Consider the following 19944-nt stretch of genomic DNA (forward strand, 5'->3'; position numbering starts at 1 on the left):
CGTTTCGTTTACGCCACAGTGAGTGATCGGAGCGGACTCGTCGCCTATCCCGATAGCAACTGGACACTCGCGTACGGGTATCGCGTAAATTATATCGAATAAAATAAATGCGCAAATTTGCCGCTGTCCAACGTGCACGGTTGTGGGCGCGCTGGAGTGTGGCGGCGCGCTCTCCGGTTGCTCCCTAAAGTTCCAATTTTATGAATGAGTTGTTTGAATGAAACACAATAATAATACGGTATCGGATGCGAACCGACGCGGAAAGCGCTCTGTGGACTTGTACGTGTCCGAATCGCCTTTTAAAAGGGCATATTTGGTTTGACGTTAAACATTTCACCTTGCCTTATAACACATAATAATATTGTAGATCGATTTACAGCGCACCGCCGTAAGTTATTATGTTGTTCAATTTCATTGGAGTTTTGTATTTTTTGTACAAAACGGTTCGTAAAATTCATCGACGAATATTGGATAAATTTTCACCGCACGTGAAGCCGTCACTATTAATTCAATACAATTCAACAGATTGCACCGTATTCATTTTGGACTGATTTCATTAATAATAACCGCATCTGCCTTTTAGTGAATTGAATATTAAATATTACATAAACGGCAGACCACTGAAGTGAACGAGGAAAGTGGGAGGCGTTTAAAGTTTAAAGTCAACATTTAGAGAAACGTAATTAAATTTGCTGTTTAGAGTTACAAAAAAAATTAAAGTGCAGTATCTTTTACCCACATTACTAGCTGATCAACGGTAGATAAGCCGGCTCGGTTATAAATCGCCGACATTTTTATTTCTTTTTGTGTTCGCAGCCGAAATGTTTAAAGAAACACGTATACAATGTGTTCGCAAATGCTTTGCCGGGTTATATTAAAATTATTACGCGTATGTTTATGACATCTATCGAATAACTAAATGTTCTAAACAAAATCATTATTTTCTTGTGATGCTGGAACATGGTGATGTGATTTACTGAACATATGAATATGTCCAAACGGTATATTTTCATTACATTGTATAGAAATATTTAATTTATAATATATATTTATGAAACGTTAGGTACGCGAGATATTTCCGTCTACCTATTTATTGTTTATTTTCTATATCTTACCTAGCAATCTCATTCAACGTACCCAATTTTTTTTTACTTTAAATTCAAATTAAAATAATAATTATAATTCATTCATGAAAAGTTTTATATAAATATACGGAATAAACTATATATTTCGATGCCATAATATAGATTATTATTTTTTTAATAACTGAATAATGTTATTATAATGATCATTTATTATGTATAATTATAATTGTAGCACATGTTATCGGAACACTCTGTATTCGCCGTCTGATCGCGAACACGCTCTGTTGCGGACGAGTTTTATGATATTAATATAAATTTACGATCATTATACACCATTATTACGTATTTATCTTTGTATTCACTCTTTAAAATATTAGAATAACAGGCGGTACCTTTTTAATATTTATACTCCCCTAATAATATCCTAATTAGGGGAAGGTGTGAATTTCTTTAAAAGCATCATGCGATTGAGGGTGGGTCAATTTTGTGTTATCTTTGAGGATATCTCTACAGGATGCGGGAATAGACATCCACTGATCCACCGTGTAATTGCCCAATTAAACTCACAATTTTATGTAAATCGCTTGCCAACGGAATACGCAGCTTTGAGTTTTTCAAATCACGCTATATCGCAAGGTGTTTGTATAATTGTCGATTTCTCTTGTTTTAGTTATGTGTTTAATAATCTTTATCCGGTTCTTCGCTGCACAGGATTATGCTGGATATGATCCGATCTTCCGCTTTTAATTAATTCTTGTAGGACAATGTGTTCATACAAAGATATAAATGTGTTATATAATTGTTTGATTAATCATTTTGAACAACTAACCAGCTAAATTAGTTTTAGTAATTTACCAAAACTCCTAAATACGGACGCAGACTAAAACTCATAATAATATTTACTATTTTTCTCACCGTCTACTCAATTTCGCGACAAGACCATACAATCAACGATCTTTGCAATTTCGAAATTAAGCATTAATTATTAATAATTATCCACTCAAGTATTTATAAAAAATGTGATGAATGTTATTGTAGAACACAATGCTTTAGTAAAAACTCTTTGTAAATATCGTTAAATCGATTCCGTACGTGTATATTGGGATTTAAAGATTTAATCACAAGAGAGTTATCAATAAAAAGCCGCTGTTAATTAAATAAAGCAGTATATTCACAGCGCAAGCGGCACGTAAGCAATTAAGACAGGATCACACGATACGTTACCTATTGTCTAAAACAGATCACTGATAATGTAGGCATCAACGTAAACGTAGGAAATTTCAGTTTTTATTGTATTAAGCTGTGATCAACAATAAAGCCGTTTCCACACGCTTTGGTAATATGCAAATGGTTTATTTGTTTTGTGAAATTAATTTCGTTATTCTTGATTTAGACTAGATAGCAATAAATGCATTACTTCAATCTCAGGGTTTGTTTAAAGAATAAAACATGTTCAGTTGCCATAGCTATGTCGTTTATAGCAAGTTGGTTAATACTTTAGAGTAGTTTATTAGTTTACTTTTCCAGTAGTTAAAGTTTAACATAGCAGGCAATTTATTTAATGCTTACATCGAACACAGATAATCTATCTACCGTTATCCTCCACTAATTAAATTAGTATCCTTTAACATAAATCGTTATACCATACAAAATTAAGTGGTGATTAACCAACATAAAACCTTAATACCAAAAGTTTTCATTTCGAACGCTCAAAGATCACAACCACAGAGCAATTTACTTAAACGACATCTTAACTAGCAAAGCTGAACTGGAGTCTCCATAGTCGTGAAATGTATTACCATTTAAGTTTAACTCTAATAGGCATGAATGACGCGTTAGCACAAACTTTAAATATCTCTCGTTAACGGTTTGTTGTTTAACTAGGGCGGCATTAGGGAAACTTAAGCATGAAGCATACATTAGAGAACAAGGTGCTTCCCCATAACACTCGCGATATTTTTTAACCCAAAACGGTTTTTAAGTTATTAACCAACCGGGTATTGCTCGGGGTTTCGTGTAAAAAGCCTTTTCCGGTATAAAAGTCGCTAAAACAATGTAGGACACCAACGCCATCTATTTAAAAGAAATGATTAAAATTCCATGATTTCCCATTGGGCCAAACTACCCGGTTAAAGAGTAGCCTATGTATTAATCTAGGAGCTGGTCTACCTGTATGCCAAATTGCATCTAAATCCGTTCAGTTATTTCTACGTTTAATTCTAACAAACATCTAAACATTATCAGAAATTTTCGCATTTATATTAGTAAGAAGTAAGATTCAATGAAAAGGTTCTCAATTCGTTGTTCTATTGTTGTTCATTACATGACCAAGGTTGCTCACAAATTCTAAGTAGGCTGTACAACGAATGCAATTTGTTTTTTTGTTGTAAACCTTGACACACAGTCGATTTATCGCTTTTACCATAAAGCGCACATTTCTACAAGTATAACAAACCTCTGTTCTTAAGTGACTTAAATTTATTCAAAACCCGTTAGTTGTGAAACAAATTATTTTATTATAGATGCTTATCAGGGTGCAATTAACCCGATGTTTAGTGGTGAAAAAATGTATTGAAATATTTGCACACACTTTTCTTAAGGCGTAAAGGCAAAGCCGCCGTCCCGTGACGCCTTATCTTCCATATATATCAAATTGGGATGCTCTTTCTTTGTTCAGATTATTTCTAAAAAGGATTAGAGTAAATAATGTTGATTATTTTGGATTGTTAACGGCTTCAACATGGCATATGTCTTACAACTGTTTTTTTACGATTTTTTTTGTTTGAATGTTTTTAAGGCTTATTATAAGCATGTTAGTTTATCTAATTTTTTTTAATTATTGTTTTTTTTGTAGAAATATACGACCAAATAAAATAGTAAAAAAGATACTGTAAGGATATTTAATGATATCAACATGCTTAATTAAAAGTCGTGCAACACATAAGTCTTCTAGGCTAACCCGTTAGAATTTTAAAAATGGAACCTAAGCGTTATAATACGTATCTAATACTATGATACATTTACCAAAATTATTATTACGAAAGTAGATACAACTCATCACATATAATATGTTACGGTCCATGTTTAAAATATTTTTACTATTACTTATTTAATTCGTAAGTGCCAGTGTCAATTTTGTAAACGTCTACGAGCACTTAAAAATATAAATTACCTAAAACCATTATTCATATAAAACACGATTAACAAATAACAAGTGATTGTCCGAATAAAAATATTTGTATAAATTCGATATAAATCGCACCTACTTCCTAGAAATACAAAAGACACAGCAGCATGCAGATAACTAAACAAACAGGTAATTAGTAACATTTACTTTGAATTCATGTCTGTACATTACCGATGATAGATTTAATCTAACGTATTGGAAAATAGATATAGATAAAATTGAAATCTCTGTAGCGCGTAATTATTATTCAGTATTTAATAACCAACTTTATGCGATACATTTCCGGTAACAACTATTCAGTTGAGCCTAATGATAACATGTGACCGCAATGGGTTTAGTGCGATCTACATACGATGGATCTAATGCGATCCATACTAATTTACTGTTTACCCAACAAATTGTCGGATGGTGTATACCAAATGCGCGTGACAGGCGACGTAGCGGCAACCGATTTCTTTAAACACAACATTCGCAAGAATTTCCTAATTATCGTATAGGGTGACCTTATCGTAAATTTAATACTCTAATGACGTCCGGGCGAGTTAGATAAAAACCTCGTACCTGAACAAGTCCTCCGCTTCACCCACGGTTAGCTAAGCGACATGTCATCGATATTTTTTGCCCGGCTGATGTCTTTAACGAAATTCATGTCATTGGGTCCGATTTCTCTAAGATTAACTTTTTTACATTATTTAACAAATAGATCGGACCCTTACACGCTCGAATATTCTGTTACATGGTTTAACACTTAAAAGGTCTTAACGACTCTAACACATCCTGCGGGTTACGATAAAAAAGACGACAAAAAGGGAATACTTCTCGTGTTTGTTTTTTAAAAGATGTCTGCCCGAGATAAGGTGCAGCGGCACTTTAATCCTCGTACCGGCCGATATTTGAAAAGGATATGATGACAACTTTTTTGTGCTCTTTATCTAATAAGCACACATAACCAATACTTAGTTAAAGACGCGGGTACTTATTTCCAAAGTTTGTCTAACTTGATAAAATAAATAAAATCAACGTGTCAAACTTAGTTTAGATGTCATGTAGCTTTTAATCAATACGCTTTGAAGCGGACCGCCGACGAGCACTAGAGACGTTGTGTTCTTCGTGACAAATTTCCAAATTACAAACCAAGGATCTATTTTAAACGAAATATATAGAAGAATTCAGCGTTGATAAATGTGGGCATGGTGAGAATTGTTTGCCGTGCGAGCGTAAATTAAGTAGAGAGCTACTAGACGAGTATCTCGCTGTGTCAGATGTTTAGATTATAACCACTCGGAACTGTCTCAGCAGTCGTGAACGGAACTTAATAAGCAACTTCGGTGGCGTGTTGCGCACATATCTCGCGCAAGTGTTCTCGCCTGGATGTACGTATGTGTTAGACGATTCACGTTTAAAATTTGAATATGTGTTCTTGACAGGTAGTTACTAAAGTTGTTTGCTTTAGCATCATATTTATTTCAGGGAATCTTAACGTTCACACACAATTGCAACTCAACAAAAATATCTCAAATGGAATGCATGTTTTGTTTCTTACAAAACTGCAACACCGTTGCAGTTACTTGCCTGGAACAGATGTAACCTTATGCCGTGTACTTATTATTCTGATAATGTTTATTCATATTTGTCACAACCACATTCCTTTTATCTCGGTCGTTTGCACAAAATACCATACAATAGTGACATAGATAAAGTTGAGCTCATCGTGCTCTGTTAGTACAAACCTGCAAACATAATGCAGTTAAGTTTACATCGAACGGCCGATGGCCGGCTAGCGAGTAAACAGAACATGCTGTATGTACTGTAGTAATTATGTCGTATCATCCAACAGAAACTCGTATCGTTTGAACGGATTGAATCCCTTTTGAGCACCAGCGTCGATTTCAGCCGCAACCCCCTCCGTATTGATATAATCTCTATTTCCACAGCAGTTAGGTCCAATGAGCGACGACGCGCCGCACACCTCTGCCTAACCCCCGCCCCGCGGGTGTGCGTTACCGAGCAAGGATTAAATAACTGTGCAGGGTATGTAATGTAGGTAATGCAGGGATTCCGCATTTAACGGCTTCAGGATTACCTCAATAATTCCCTCGGCACAACAAATGTTTTTAGCCTATAGAGTCAGGGCGGCCATGGCGAGGTACTAGAGTGCCGCGCTGGTTATAGCTACTCGTGTTGGAAGCCATACCTCTGGCAGACGGTAGAGCCAGCTTAGTTCTCATTCAAGCGCGGTGGACTTCATCAGGCTTATAGCGGGCAACACTAGTTTATATAAGCAAACGACACACCTATAGGTCCGTCAACACAATCACAAAACAACACAACAAAAAATCTATAAACTGTCATTCATCCCATTTATATAATTTAATTGGATAATATTATATTTCCGGAGTCCTCAAACCATGAACGCGCACAAATGCTGTTTTGCTTACGATTTCCATTCAAAAAATGACACAAAGTTGTATCGTGTGACATTTCTCGGTGTATAATCCCTTTCAGGGCACAATGCGCACCGGACGGTCGGGAGTTGGGACCATATTTCATTTCAATGACAAATGTTTAGAAAATTATTTATTCTCGTTCAAATGTGCAGTTCTCAATTAAAAGGCCGATCTCGAATCGATTCTTTCGCTTTATGGACACAACGAGCGGATGTTTATTCTGCGGCCGCGATATTGATTCAGGTAGTCCGGAGAATAAACCTATTACGACATTATGTCCGTCCTACCCAAATCCCTTTGTCATTAATTATCAAATCCTTAATCGCATTATAGCAAAACTGTTACGAATGCGTCGTAGCTTTTTTCGAATGAGTATTCAAAGGGTTCGGGAGCGTTTCAAATCGGCACGCAGCAAGTCGCCGACATAACGCGACGCTGACGACGCAACAGGCACGCCCAAGGTCGTCCTGCTGTTCACCCCTTTTCACACAATCGTTAAACGATCATTTATTATCCATCAATTCAGTTATATTATGCTAATGTCATTTTAATATCTACCACTCGGATTCTTTATGAATTAATGTTTAAATTATCGATGTAAATCGTCCACGTGAACACATCACGCGAGGCTTGTGTTTCGTTTATTGCTCTGCGAAAGTTATGCTTCGCGCACGGGGGCCTCCTATAAATCAATGTATCTGCAACAGCGAATGAAAAACGCGCCATAAAGGCATTTCAAAATTTACAACTTACAGAGCACCATATCGACAGCCTCCAACAGTCCGCCGCCGGCGCAGGCGGGAATGAGCGCGGGAGCGGGCGGCGCGAGCGGCGCGCCCCGGCCCAGCTCGCCCGCCGCTGCCCCCTCGCGCTGCTGCGACACTGGCCGCCCCATATTCCAGGACCCGATCACAGGACAGACTGTTTGCTCGTGTCAGTACGAGTTTCTCAACTACCAGAGGCTCGCGTCCGGCGTGCCTCTGTCTATGTACAGTGCCCCGTATTCGGACGCGGCTGCAGCCACTGCCGCCGGCATGGCAGCCTACTTCCCCGCATTAGCTGCTGATCAGCCGCCGTTCTACACAAACGCAGTAAGTATATAGGGAGCGCCAACGTGACCGACTTTAACGAAGCCCGCGTTGGAATTGTTGACAGTGAATCTGTCGCTGCAGACTGTTGCGGTAGCTTTCAATCCATAAATGGTAATAAACAACAATCATTATTTACCTAAACTTAGTAATTCATTGAGTGGCTGTTGAACATAAGGGTTGAGTTCTGTGGGAACTTTCCTAGGAGTGGAGCGACGCTGAACTGTTTCGTCGTTGGTTAGATGGAATGTAAATAACTTACCAAGAATAGTTTAGACCGCATTACAATTAATTTTCAATTTCCCACAAATAGTACGAATAGCACGTTGTGATCGAGTTGCTAGTTTTCCGCCGCCAATTTCTGCGGTTGAGATGTTAATCTGATACTATCCATGTGGCAATGTGACAGAGATTCGTGATATCATATTGAATTTCTAATATAAACAGCGATAAATTAATATTTTGAACAATGATCCAGGGGTCATATCGAATAATGTAATGTAATAAGCATAATAAGACTGCCTCGGTGGCGTAGTTGTATTGCATGTCCGGTACAATAGCGCTCTGAGGTCCTGGGTTCGAATCCCGGGTCGGGCAAAGTGATATTTGGGTTTTTCTGATCAGTATCAGCCCGGAGTCTGGAATTTGTGCCCGATATGGCGATAGGCTCGCCCCCTATCACATCATGGGACGGAACATACTTGGCGAAAAGTGGGTGCCCTAGTTGCGCCTCTGCATATCCCTTCGGGGATAAAATGCGTGATGTTATGTATGTAATAAGCATAATATTTGTTTCCCAAGATTCTTAAAATAAAATAAATCGGCACACACGTTCATTTCATCAAACTTATAATTATAAAATAACAAATGAGTTAAATCCAACGAAGACGTATGATACAAGTATCTTTTTCCGCTCCATACATTACTTCGATAGAGTACGAAGCACGGACGTAGCGGTGTAATTATAGAGTCGGGTACAAAACTAACTTATTTGAGGTATATCAGTGACACGTAATTGGCTAATATAAACGGTTTCTTTATAATGAATGAGTCGTATAATTTAATTTTAGTGCAATAAAATTTACTGGCAGAGTAGACCACTTCATGAGTGTTTGTCGTTTATGAGTCTTGGAGCGTAGAGCCACGTACTTAAATATTTCAAAACAAGTTTTGTTGATAGGTTTCCGTACTATCTCAATGTATGGTAAGCGGTCTGGTAATTCAATATTTTATTGTTATAGTCATAATGACGTTAAGGGATTCCTTTTTATTAGATGCAATCAATTTCTATCGGCTTTAAACACCCAGTTGAACGAAACAACTGTATCATTTTCTCAATGTATTGATAACTTAACGTTTGTATGTATGATGTAAATAATCATTAATATATTGCACAATGCCACGTGAATATAATTAACATGTCGCACTAACCTTATTTGAGATACTGAACCGGCCATTAATCTTATTAAATAAGAAATAAGATTCACAAAAGCTTTTAAGTCACATCGCTTGCATCTATCATCTGAATCAATAAGATAATCCGTCTCAACAACGCTGTGACGCATACTTTATTACGTATTTTTTCTGAGTACTCATTTACAAAAGGTATTACGGTAAAATAATTAGGAGCCCATGTCAAAATAGAAACTCAGAAAGTCAGATGTGGACTCCACGGTGTTAAGTAGCCCTCACAATAAGGTTTACGATATAAGTAATACATATAATTTAGAATGATAATCCGCTGATGTATGTTCTTTTGTCCAACGAACCAAAAAAACTCGCGCTCCTGCCCGGTTCGATTTAATAACTTAATATGTTTAACAATCCCTTTCTCAGGATTAAAATATGTCTTTGAAATTCCATAGTGGTTACACAGTAGGATTATATTTTATTTATTCGTACGTCATTATTGATTGACCAAATATTGATCCCTTTGGTTAGTTTTATTATTTAATGCAGAGAGGTGTTATGTCAGCCGAAGTGCGACCGGCAAAAACAACGTGTCGTTGTTTTAAATAAAAAGTGTAAAATAAAAACGAACGCGCTCTTCACACGTTAAAACTAATATGAAAGCACGAGATCATAAAAAGCACTCCCTGTGTTAGAGCATGGTAGAGCAGGCCGCGCGCCGCACGCCGCCCGCACCGCGCCGCGCCGACCATGTGTGTGGGTAGACACTTTGAATGATAATGATCATAACAACATAAAAGTAGCCACGGTACGTAATATATGACACGTAGTAAAACTTTTGGAGGAAGGTGTTAAAAGGTGGGCCGTGGACGTGTCCCGGCAGATGATTCAATCATTCATGAAGATATGATCATACATCATCAGTGGCGAAAGTGTTAACTCGGCCCGGTCGACGAGTCGCCCTGAATGGGATCCTGACGTCGCCTTTTTTTCTTATTTAAAACTTTTTATTTTGTCTATAATATTTCATTCTAACTTTCGATGGTAAAACCTCGCTCGAGACTAGCTTTTGTAACGCACCTTTGTTTGGTTTTAAATTTCAGTTGTCAGATTATACCATATCTGTGTGTCGACGCTTTGTTGACCTTTGAATAGTCGCTGTAAACAAACACAACTCAGGCCTCACCGGGCTGACGGAAATGTTACCTTTCAAATACATTCAACTATCCTTTGGTTTACTATCTATTCGCACATGTGGCCCCACGGCGCAGAAAAAGGACGTTATTATATTAAAAAAAAAACATTAATTTATAGTTCTTGCGAAGCATTCTAATGTGATTCATCACCTCGCGCTACTGCTTCTGATAGATATGTGGCTGATGTAACTCATAATTTATGATAATTATAACGTCTACGAGATTTTAACTAATTAATGAATCTTTAAAATCAACTTTATATCTGCGACTTGAGTTCGCATAATTTAAAGATTGATATTTATTGCACTCTAATTTATGTATATTATATTAAATTGAACCTAACGTTTAGTGTTTTGCTTGCGAAATGATATTGCAAACATAAACGTTTCTAATCTATGCTCAAAATATTGTTGTTGTAGACGGAACGTTGTCAATGTTTCAATGTCTTTTAAATTATGATTTAAATGCAGGCAGCGAAAGAGAGCGGTAATACAGTTTTTCTTTGTCCGATGACGTTTAAAAAAGTTGGCGTTTGCGTGTCTGCCGAGCGGCCCGATGGATTAGACTTATTTCACCCATAAAATATAATTACCTAGTTTAACATGTAAATGTTAATGGATAGGTAGGTTCAATAAAGATCACGTTTCTAGTTTTTGTTTCGATCTATCAACAGTACAATCAATCATAAGAACAGTTTTATTGTCAAGCGAACTAATCTCGATTACCTTAATGTAGAAGTCTTTAGTAGTTAGGTAATGACAAAACATTGTATTTCTTTCTTTATTAACGCTCTCAACAATGGGCGATAAGTTACAATTATAGCTGTTCATAACAACAAACGAATACCTACAAGTATGAATAACAAAACGATAGTTGAACATACAATACCTACGTATTTAATGATTTGCCACGTTACTACGAGCATGTTAGAGGCAATTCCACTCGTGAACTTATTTAACTATTATTGTATGTTTTTATAATAAACACAGAGCGTGACAAATGATCTATAAACTGAATATCGTTACGGCGGCTATAAAAATGTGTCGAGTTTGAGATTCGCGTTGCCGTTTAGTCCGATTATTCAAAATAACAGAAAACTATAGTCATATCAGAAAGGTCGAAGCAACAAAGAGCTGAGCGCGACTGGATTACGCTGTCGTACTTGAGTAAAATTTATTATCGGATTTTCGTTTCGGCCACCAATGAAGTTGTTGGACAACAAAATCTTTTGATAGATTTATCCTGGCTGACCGCATTAAGACTCGCTCCTGAGTTATTTTTAATGCGTAGCTATAAATTTTTGGACCCTTACCGACAGAAAGACTTTTTACGCGATTTTTCTTTATTACAAAAGTTTTAATAAGGATACGCATTGGTTTGTTTTGCACTATGGTACAAAATAATTGAACTATCAGCGTGTAATTCATTTAGTAATCTCGTAGACATAAAATAGAGCAAGCCCGTATAATAGGAGCGAGTCACAAAAAATGAAACATTTGTTAACCAAAAGATGATGGATGCACTCGGTTCGTATCTTAGGCCATTAAATAATAATAGCTAAAACCGAAACGTTGAAGCGATCGATCAAGAAATCAATCCGTTGAGGATCATTTTGGTAATGGATTACTTTAAAGCTACCGGAAACGTGAGAGTTTATAATAGCTCGTTTTAATAAGATTATAAAGGTTTTATTTGCTGGCAACAATTCACGTGTGTCGGCTACGGGTGATGCATTAATTTATGACGTTTTGAAAGGTATTTTAGTGCTGTTTGTTTGTTGTGACAGGCGGCCAGCATTGAGCTGAAAGAGAACCTCGCGGCCAGCGCAGCTAGTTGGCCATATCCCGCTGTTTATCATCCTTACGATGCAGCATTCGCGGGATATCCTTTTAATGGGTAAGTTTTCAATTTTATTCCGTAATTTCGTGATTTTTGTACGTGTTGTGATCGTTTGTGGCCATTTGAAGCTTTTATTCTCTAAAGTTACTATTTTACGTATTGAATATAATATTATTAATTATATTTCGTTGGACTTGAAAGCAATTTGTCTGTATAATGTTTATATTCACACCGAATGTATGCCTTTCGTAGAGGAGGAGGATAATATTCATAGTATAATTTTTAGTGTTAAAAAATGTAATCAAAATAATTTTCATGAAACGACATGTAGCAAAAATGGCACGTGGTTATATTAATAGCGTGGAATTAAAGCATCTAACCTTTAAATAAACTGATAACTAAATTTCCCATTGACAGCATCGAGGGGTTTCAAGCCAGGCATAATTAATTTTTAAGTAATTTGCGATGCTAGCCAACGCCGGCATTTAGGCAGCACACACGTCTCTGATGGCTGCAATATCGACAGAGTAGACGTGGAAATCTCTAAAAATGGAGCAAGTCGCAATAAAGGGGAGGCCTGACCCTGTCGATTGTCAGTCCACATTTTCGACCTTTTCGTTTTGTAGGCTCAGCCTCAGTGTCTTTATCTGATAGACACGTGAGCTATTTTACCGTTTGTGTTTGTTTTTATTACTAAATTATTTACGTATGTGGGGTATTGCTGGGTGTGGGCACTACGCCTCTTCATTATAATACTTCGCATCTATCCTGAACAATGAAATAATTAGGATAAAATGTCGCTTTCATCCGAAACAAAGGATGTTTAAATTTTCGTGTACAATCTAAAGCCTTTAGAAAGAATTTGGAATGAACTTTGGTTTTAACTTTTCGCCAAATTTATATATTAAATAAATATAGGTAGTATTGACATATTGTTTGAATATTATTTAAGCGATATGCAACAATAGACTCTAATTAAAAATAAAGAACGGTGCAATAATTATTTCTGGTGTTATCAGTTATACCTACCTATTATATTTAAAATACCTACTGACTTGCTAGGTGGTAGATCTTCATAAACATGAGTCTATTTAGATAGCTATTATAGCACTATTACTGCAGTCGTAAAATAGTGTCCAGCTGTAGCGTGCCGAATTGAAGGTTATTATTTTGAGATGTATTGTCTATATATTTCAGCTCTTGGTTGCCATTTATGGCCAAACGTGTAATCTGATTTGCTCGTTCAGTTATAAGGTAATCCAATAGTTTTATATCTTTAAAGTTCAATCAACCCAGCACATAAAGCGAATGAGGTCAGAGCCTACCACTTATAAAAACCTTATGTAGTTGTTAAGTTAACCAGGAGCATGTAACAAGATCTTTTTGCTTTAGGGTGGCGATCGGCCAATCCGCCCTGTAAGGTAACGCACACCCCACGCAAATCTCATTAAACTAACCTTGCTGTTACTTGCGTACCTACATATTGTTACGGCTTGAAAGACAACTATCTGCCGCATGTACTAAACGTGATTTTAAATAATTTTAGTTGGCGAAATGGAATATTGATAATTAAACAAGTATAGTGTTTTATTATTTGGGGAACAAATTCGAATATTGTAAGTAAGATGATTAATAGGTAAGAATTTTGTTAATTAAGTATTACAGATGTACGAAATCTTTGTAGACATTAATATATTTCTTAATAATTTGGCAACTTTTTTCTACCTTATAAGCCGTTGTAGATTTGCGTAAACTATAACATTTAGCATTAATTGTTTATGCAGATAACATAGTACCTACCTACCCAGACTATCTCATTCAATAGACCTATAATTTAGTAAATAGTAGGTAAATCGTCTGATATTATTGTATATTTTGTCACGGTATTTAAAATCTGTATGATGCCTGTTGAATCGACACATTGGTGTCCGAAACAAACCCTTGTGGCACATGTTATGGGTTTGTGATGAGGCTGTTGCCAAGTTTATAGTTGTTCCTTTCATGTACGAATTTTAAGTTAACATTATGGTCAGTCATATTATCTAATGTAATAACAGTATTAGGGTAGATAGATTGCAATCTCTATATTCCGTTCAATAGATTTTATTTCCAAAGGCCTACTTTATTCCCCAGTGTTTTCCAATTTTATTCCTAGAACGTAATCTTATGCAGAGAGGTTCCCAGGAAAATGCTAGTGAGATACATTTATGGAAAAGTTTTTCCGTGCTGATTACGTTTCATAATTAGAAAGAGAGAGACATGTGTAAGAGAGAAATAGAAACACAGAGAGTCAAAGAATTTTGTAATTGTAAACCAGTCTAAAACATGATTCGAAGTTTTCAATGAAAACTGTTAAACCTTACGTTTTAACAATACCAGCTGACGTACCCCAAAATCTACATTCACCACTAAAGGCGGCGTGTTTGATGTATTAAAAATATAAATAATTTTCGTCTCTTTGATGTGCATTATCATAATCGAAATAAACGTACCTATGTAGATACGATTTGATACTCGACACGCTTATGTACACTGATAGCGGCAAACTGTAAAGGTTACAAAACATGCGTTTATTAGATAATTATGAATGTTGTATCGGATTATCGAATAGTACGTCCGTATTGCGTTTTCTAAGTAGGATTCAGCCGCTGTATGCAAGTATTGGCGACCTCGATTTCAGGGAACGATTTTACCGAATACAATTTGCCATTTTACTATTCGCGTATACATTGAACGGTAATCGATCGCAGTGTTCAAACTTCAATCAAACACCGCCGTCCAGCGAGTCCGGCTATTTGAATACTTTATTATCAAACTGAGGCTAGCTCGGTTTGGATTTACACAACGCGTATTATTTCGGCATTTCGCTATACACTGCCGTTCTAGTATGTTTGATAACGTGGAGTATGTGCACGAAACGATGCCATAATCTACATAGCACAATTAATTCTTAGAGGCAAAAAGGCGCGTGTACTTATAGTTAAAAGTAAATGTAAGTCCGTTTACCGTTTTTGTTCTAGAAACACTTCATTAGCTTCACGCCTTGTAGTTTTTGTCGTGGGTAACAGCGGGCTCCTCTATTGATGTTCTAAGTTGAATGCGAAAGTTATCTTTGCTACGATGGCGTTCACATGTTTTTTGCCGCGTTTCCAACGCTCCGCAATGGTGTAGTTATAATTATCATTGGTTTCATGTCAATGTGAATAGCGTACACATTTTTTTCTTGTATAATGTACACATGTTATTTACATTATGGAATAACGATATGTGATTTTGTAATTTATTCACAAACGTTCATGCATGAAGTGCATTTAACCTAGAGTGTTAAATTGTAACTGTTTTACTCAAGTTCAGTGACTTAATTCATTCAAGAATAAATAATGGATTTTGAGTTAATTCGTAACTTTATTATCGAGGTTTCGATAACCTTAATGTTGAATTACAGATCATGCAATTCAAGCATTACTTTCTCTGTTTACATAAAAATCATCCATTGAAACTATAAACAATCCAAGTATTAAATATCTGCGCATATATTTTACCAACAACAAACACTACAATAATTGGTCATGTCTAAGAGCATCATTGATATCGTTATCGGCGAACCGAGAGCGATTCGTGTTCATTAATTCACGCTTTTAACACCCTGTACATTCATTTCAATCCGTTCCAGCGGCCACCGCAACCCGCAAAAGATCCGAAACGCACCGATTAAAATAAATAAGAATATGCGATAATATCCGAAAATTGTTTAATTTAATTAAATGTAGTGATGCAATTACATAAATTGCCACTACGTATTCCGGTCAGCGTTGATAACACTTCTACCACCCACCTATTGTTATCTTTAAAGCAACTACTCGTAATATTGAATTAAATAGTTTATATTGTAGTAACGGCTTACCACCGCGGCGGATATTCTGCCGAATGACTTGATTAATACCTTTTTAATTGCAACGCTGCAGTCTGATGCGATAACTCGACGCAAAATGAATATAGATGATACGTAAACTTGAAACGTTTCCTTATGGTTCGTCTATATGAATTAGTGATGGCAATTGCGTATTCCGTGCTCATCCTCTATTGGAGTAATTATCAGAATGAGACGCAACGGACGCAGTTATAGATATTAATTTATTAAAATGTTTGGCCACGGACTTACCGTATGAATATTGCGCTATACTTTTACTAGTGGAAACATCCGCTGTATAATGTGAACTAATTTTAAATAGACTGTTTCACAGACAGACAGACACAGGTTGAGGTTTTTAAATCTCTACATATCTAGTAGGATCAAATAATTACGCTTTGGTAGCTTTTGCTCCTGGCTCCGTCCTCGTGAATAAGTTTATCCGTGACAAAAACTCTTTGTGCTATTCCAGATTATAATCTATCTCTGTGCCAAAATTCATCAAGATCCGATCAACAGTTCCGGTGTGATTAAGTAACAAACATCCATCCCGAATTTCGCATTTATATTATTAGTATAAATAGGTCCTTAAAACAATCTCTTGTATACAAAAACTTTCAGCGTATAAGTTACATCTATTTCGCGTTGGAATTTTTAACGAACACTTATTTTAATAACAACTAAACAAAATTTCACTATCATATTATCAAATTGCATGCTTCATAAACTACCCATTAAAACTTATTTTCAATATAAACGAATACATAACTGTTATTATGTCACAACCTTTTATATTTTTTTTTACAAACTCGACAAAAAGGACGTCGGGCCATTAGGCGCCTGACTCTCAAAAACATTTAATGTGGTGAATCTGTTACAATACATTTTATAGCGCCGTCTAAACTGAATCGAATCAGCCAGGACTTTATTACTTAGTGCTGGGAAATTGACATGTTCATTGATGTAACCGATTCATAATTAATTTATGTAAAAGATATAACCGTTATTTTTTCTTACGTTCAGACTGATAGTATTTAATTCAATTCTAAATTGCAACAACTCGATACAGATTGTTGAACATTATTTCCTTTGTTATATTTATACAACATATAGTAAACACAACGTTGGAAACACAAAATATAATATTTACATTTCACAATGCCCATTCGTCATTTGACTACATACTACATTTAGAGTCGATTCTGCAACAACAATGCATAAATCATGCTGTCAGTTGTGGAATAAGAAGCGTTAAATAACACAATTAAAATGTTGTAAAACTTTGAGGGGCGTCTTCGTACTAATAACAACGTAACAGAGGGTTTTGGGACCGCTCGGGCAGGTGTGGGCTCGGACAGCGGTCTTCTGATACACATCGCCTTAATCACTTACGCGTCAACAATCCGTAATGATATGCACTAAACAAACACGAAAATGAACCGTAATTACATATAATTAAACGTACCACGCTGGCTTTGGATTAGTCTCGATTTTATTTGTAATTAAAACGCGAAGTGGTTAGATAGTGAAACTTTCAAGTGACGGTTAGATTGTAACACCCTTATTTACAAGAATAATATAATTGGGTCATTTTATCGTGACAACCACTATACATGAGTTAATGTCGTACTAATGTCAAGGGCTATAAAGATGTTTGCAGTTTATTTTAATTGGATCTGGATAGATCAAGTCCATGATTGACGTCAACGAAGTCGCTATCAAAATGCTATGTACTCATTTTTACAAAGGCGTAAATTTGTTCATCAATTAAATAAAATAAACATAGAGAATGCACGATTTATCAAAAAAAAAGTATTTAGCAAGCGAATGTAGATCGTACGGCTGAAAGAGAGGGGACTTCCCCTTAGTTCTCCCTCTCCTTAGATTCCCTTTTTAGAAATAATTTATCTCTGAAAAAGGCAAATTGGAGAAGAACGTTGAATGTTGAATCGGCGAAAGAGTTGTAGAAATATCGCAGTATATGACGCTCAATAGTCTTTGCGTACCGATACGTTAAAGACGTGAGTGGATATGTAAGTAAAATTGGTGTTAAATGTACTACGTTTATTATATTCTAACAAAACTTGTATTTGATTAAAATAGACGAACAAAATGAAAACGCTTAAAGCTAAATAAATTCTCGAATTAACTTTCAGTTAAACAGATTCAATGTTACAAAATAAAAATACAGGGAAGCATCATAAATGGCTCTTCCGCTAACAACCAAGCTGTTTTCGAGTTCTCACCGACAATTAGCCTGGGGGCAGCTTGTCTCTCAATGAAGAGTGACGTGTAGCCGCGTCGCGATGACTGGAATAAAAAAGACCCTGTTAATGGCTTCCAAATCCTCCCCCTCCACCTTTTAAGCCAGTTTAGGTATCAGTGCGGAGTGCTCATAGTTAATTCATCTTATAGGTGCCACGGGGATGGACAACGACTTCGCTCGGCTTAATGTTCGGTGATGATTCAAGCCATGAATGATAAGGGAAATGTAATAAATTTAGAATAAATATGACGCGACAATTAAAATTTAAACGCTGTATGTGTTTTCTGTATATTTTTTCCAAGTAAAATGGTTAAAAAGTAGAAAGATAAGGTGATCATGACGCTCATAGATTTTTTTTTATATTTACCTTTAAAATAATTATACATTTAGATTTTATATAAGTTTACGGTTATATACGAAATAATTGAAAACACTTTAATAATAATCAACATTTTATACATTCGTATTTGTTAATTTTGGGAGCGCATGAACCCAGTGAAAGAAACGTATAGTAAATATTATAGAGAAGAGATCGTCGCACAGGCTCTTCCCTCAAAGTAAATTATCAATGCCTCAGGTTACTACTTAGAGCATTTTACAGAAATGTAAGATATAGATCTGTCTTCGTGTAAATCACTTAAAAGATTATAGGTAGGTATACAAAATTTGAGGAAACAATATTTAGTTTAGGTTAATTGATGTGATATTTTATCCGTGATATAAATTTTCATGCGATGTTCGCTAGCAACAGTTCGTATGTAAAAATATATCTAACTCTTTGTACTTCAATTTTGATATGATGTTTTACTGCCATTATTTCCACATTAGGTTATTTCGTTCTTGACCCGTCTATCAAAATTAATTAACCGTAATAAAATTCGGACATTTTATTACAATTATCAAATTAAAACTTCAACAATAAATAGGATGAACCAGAGCAATAAATAATTCAAATAATTAAGCGATCATAAAACGAAGGAAAAACAGCGATGATTAGCCAAAAATTATGACGAAATATCGATAGTTTATTTGAAATCAGAAACGTATTGCGGTTCGTAAAGATAGTTTGCGTTAAATGAATTGTGAAATCTGGAATCATCAATAAATAGCACCTTCAAAAAAAATTTCGAAAACCATCAAACATCTTCGGATAATTTCAATGTTGGAATCAGGCATTCACAAGCCAAAGAAGAACTGCCACCATACGCCTCTGAGACTCTTGTTGTTAAATTGACGGGTTCATTAATTTCTCCAACCGCTACACCAAAATAAGATGTATTTCACTTCGATGTAATTGCTATTACTACATTTTGTCCTTCACATTGTGTACTCACATTGGTACAATGGTAGGGTGATTTCAGGATAAGGCTGACATGTGCGAATCCGCATACAAAAGCTTATTAGATTTATAACAAATATTTTTGATTTCTGAAACATCCGTTTCTCAACGAAAATAATAAAAAATTTAGAAAACTCCAAATTCATCACGCAGAAAGTGGACTTTCTGGACACATTC

At 35.9% G+C, this 19944-nt stretch overlaps 1 protein-coding gene across 2 annotated transcripts in view; it reads left to right on the forward strand.

Moving 5' to 3' along the window:
* LOC115446088 (homeobox protein caupolican) overlaps positions 1-19944 on the forward strand; it is a 57440-nt gene that overhangs the window by 14146 nt on the left and 23350 nt on the right. Inside the window, exons 2-3 of one of the 2 annotated variants that reach the window (XM_030172644.2) lie at positions 7475-7810; positions 12200-12309. In XM_030172644.2, the coding sequence (XP_030028504.1) occupies positions 7475-7810; positions 12200-12309 (446 nt within the window). The remainder of the gene's footprint in view (positions 1-7474; positions 7811-12199; positions 12310-19944) is intronic. The other variant, XM_030172645.2, reaches the window with a different exon arrangement.

The sequence above is a fragment of the Manduca sexta genome, chromosome 27 (genome assembly GCF_014839805.1).
Source record: "Manduca sexta isolate Smith_Timp_Sample1 chromosome 27, JHU_Msex_v1.0, whole genome shotgun sequence".
NCBI classification, from domain to species: domain Eukaryota; kingdom Metazoa; phylum Arthropoda; class Insecta; order Lepidoptera; family Sphingidae; genus Manduca; species Manduca sexta.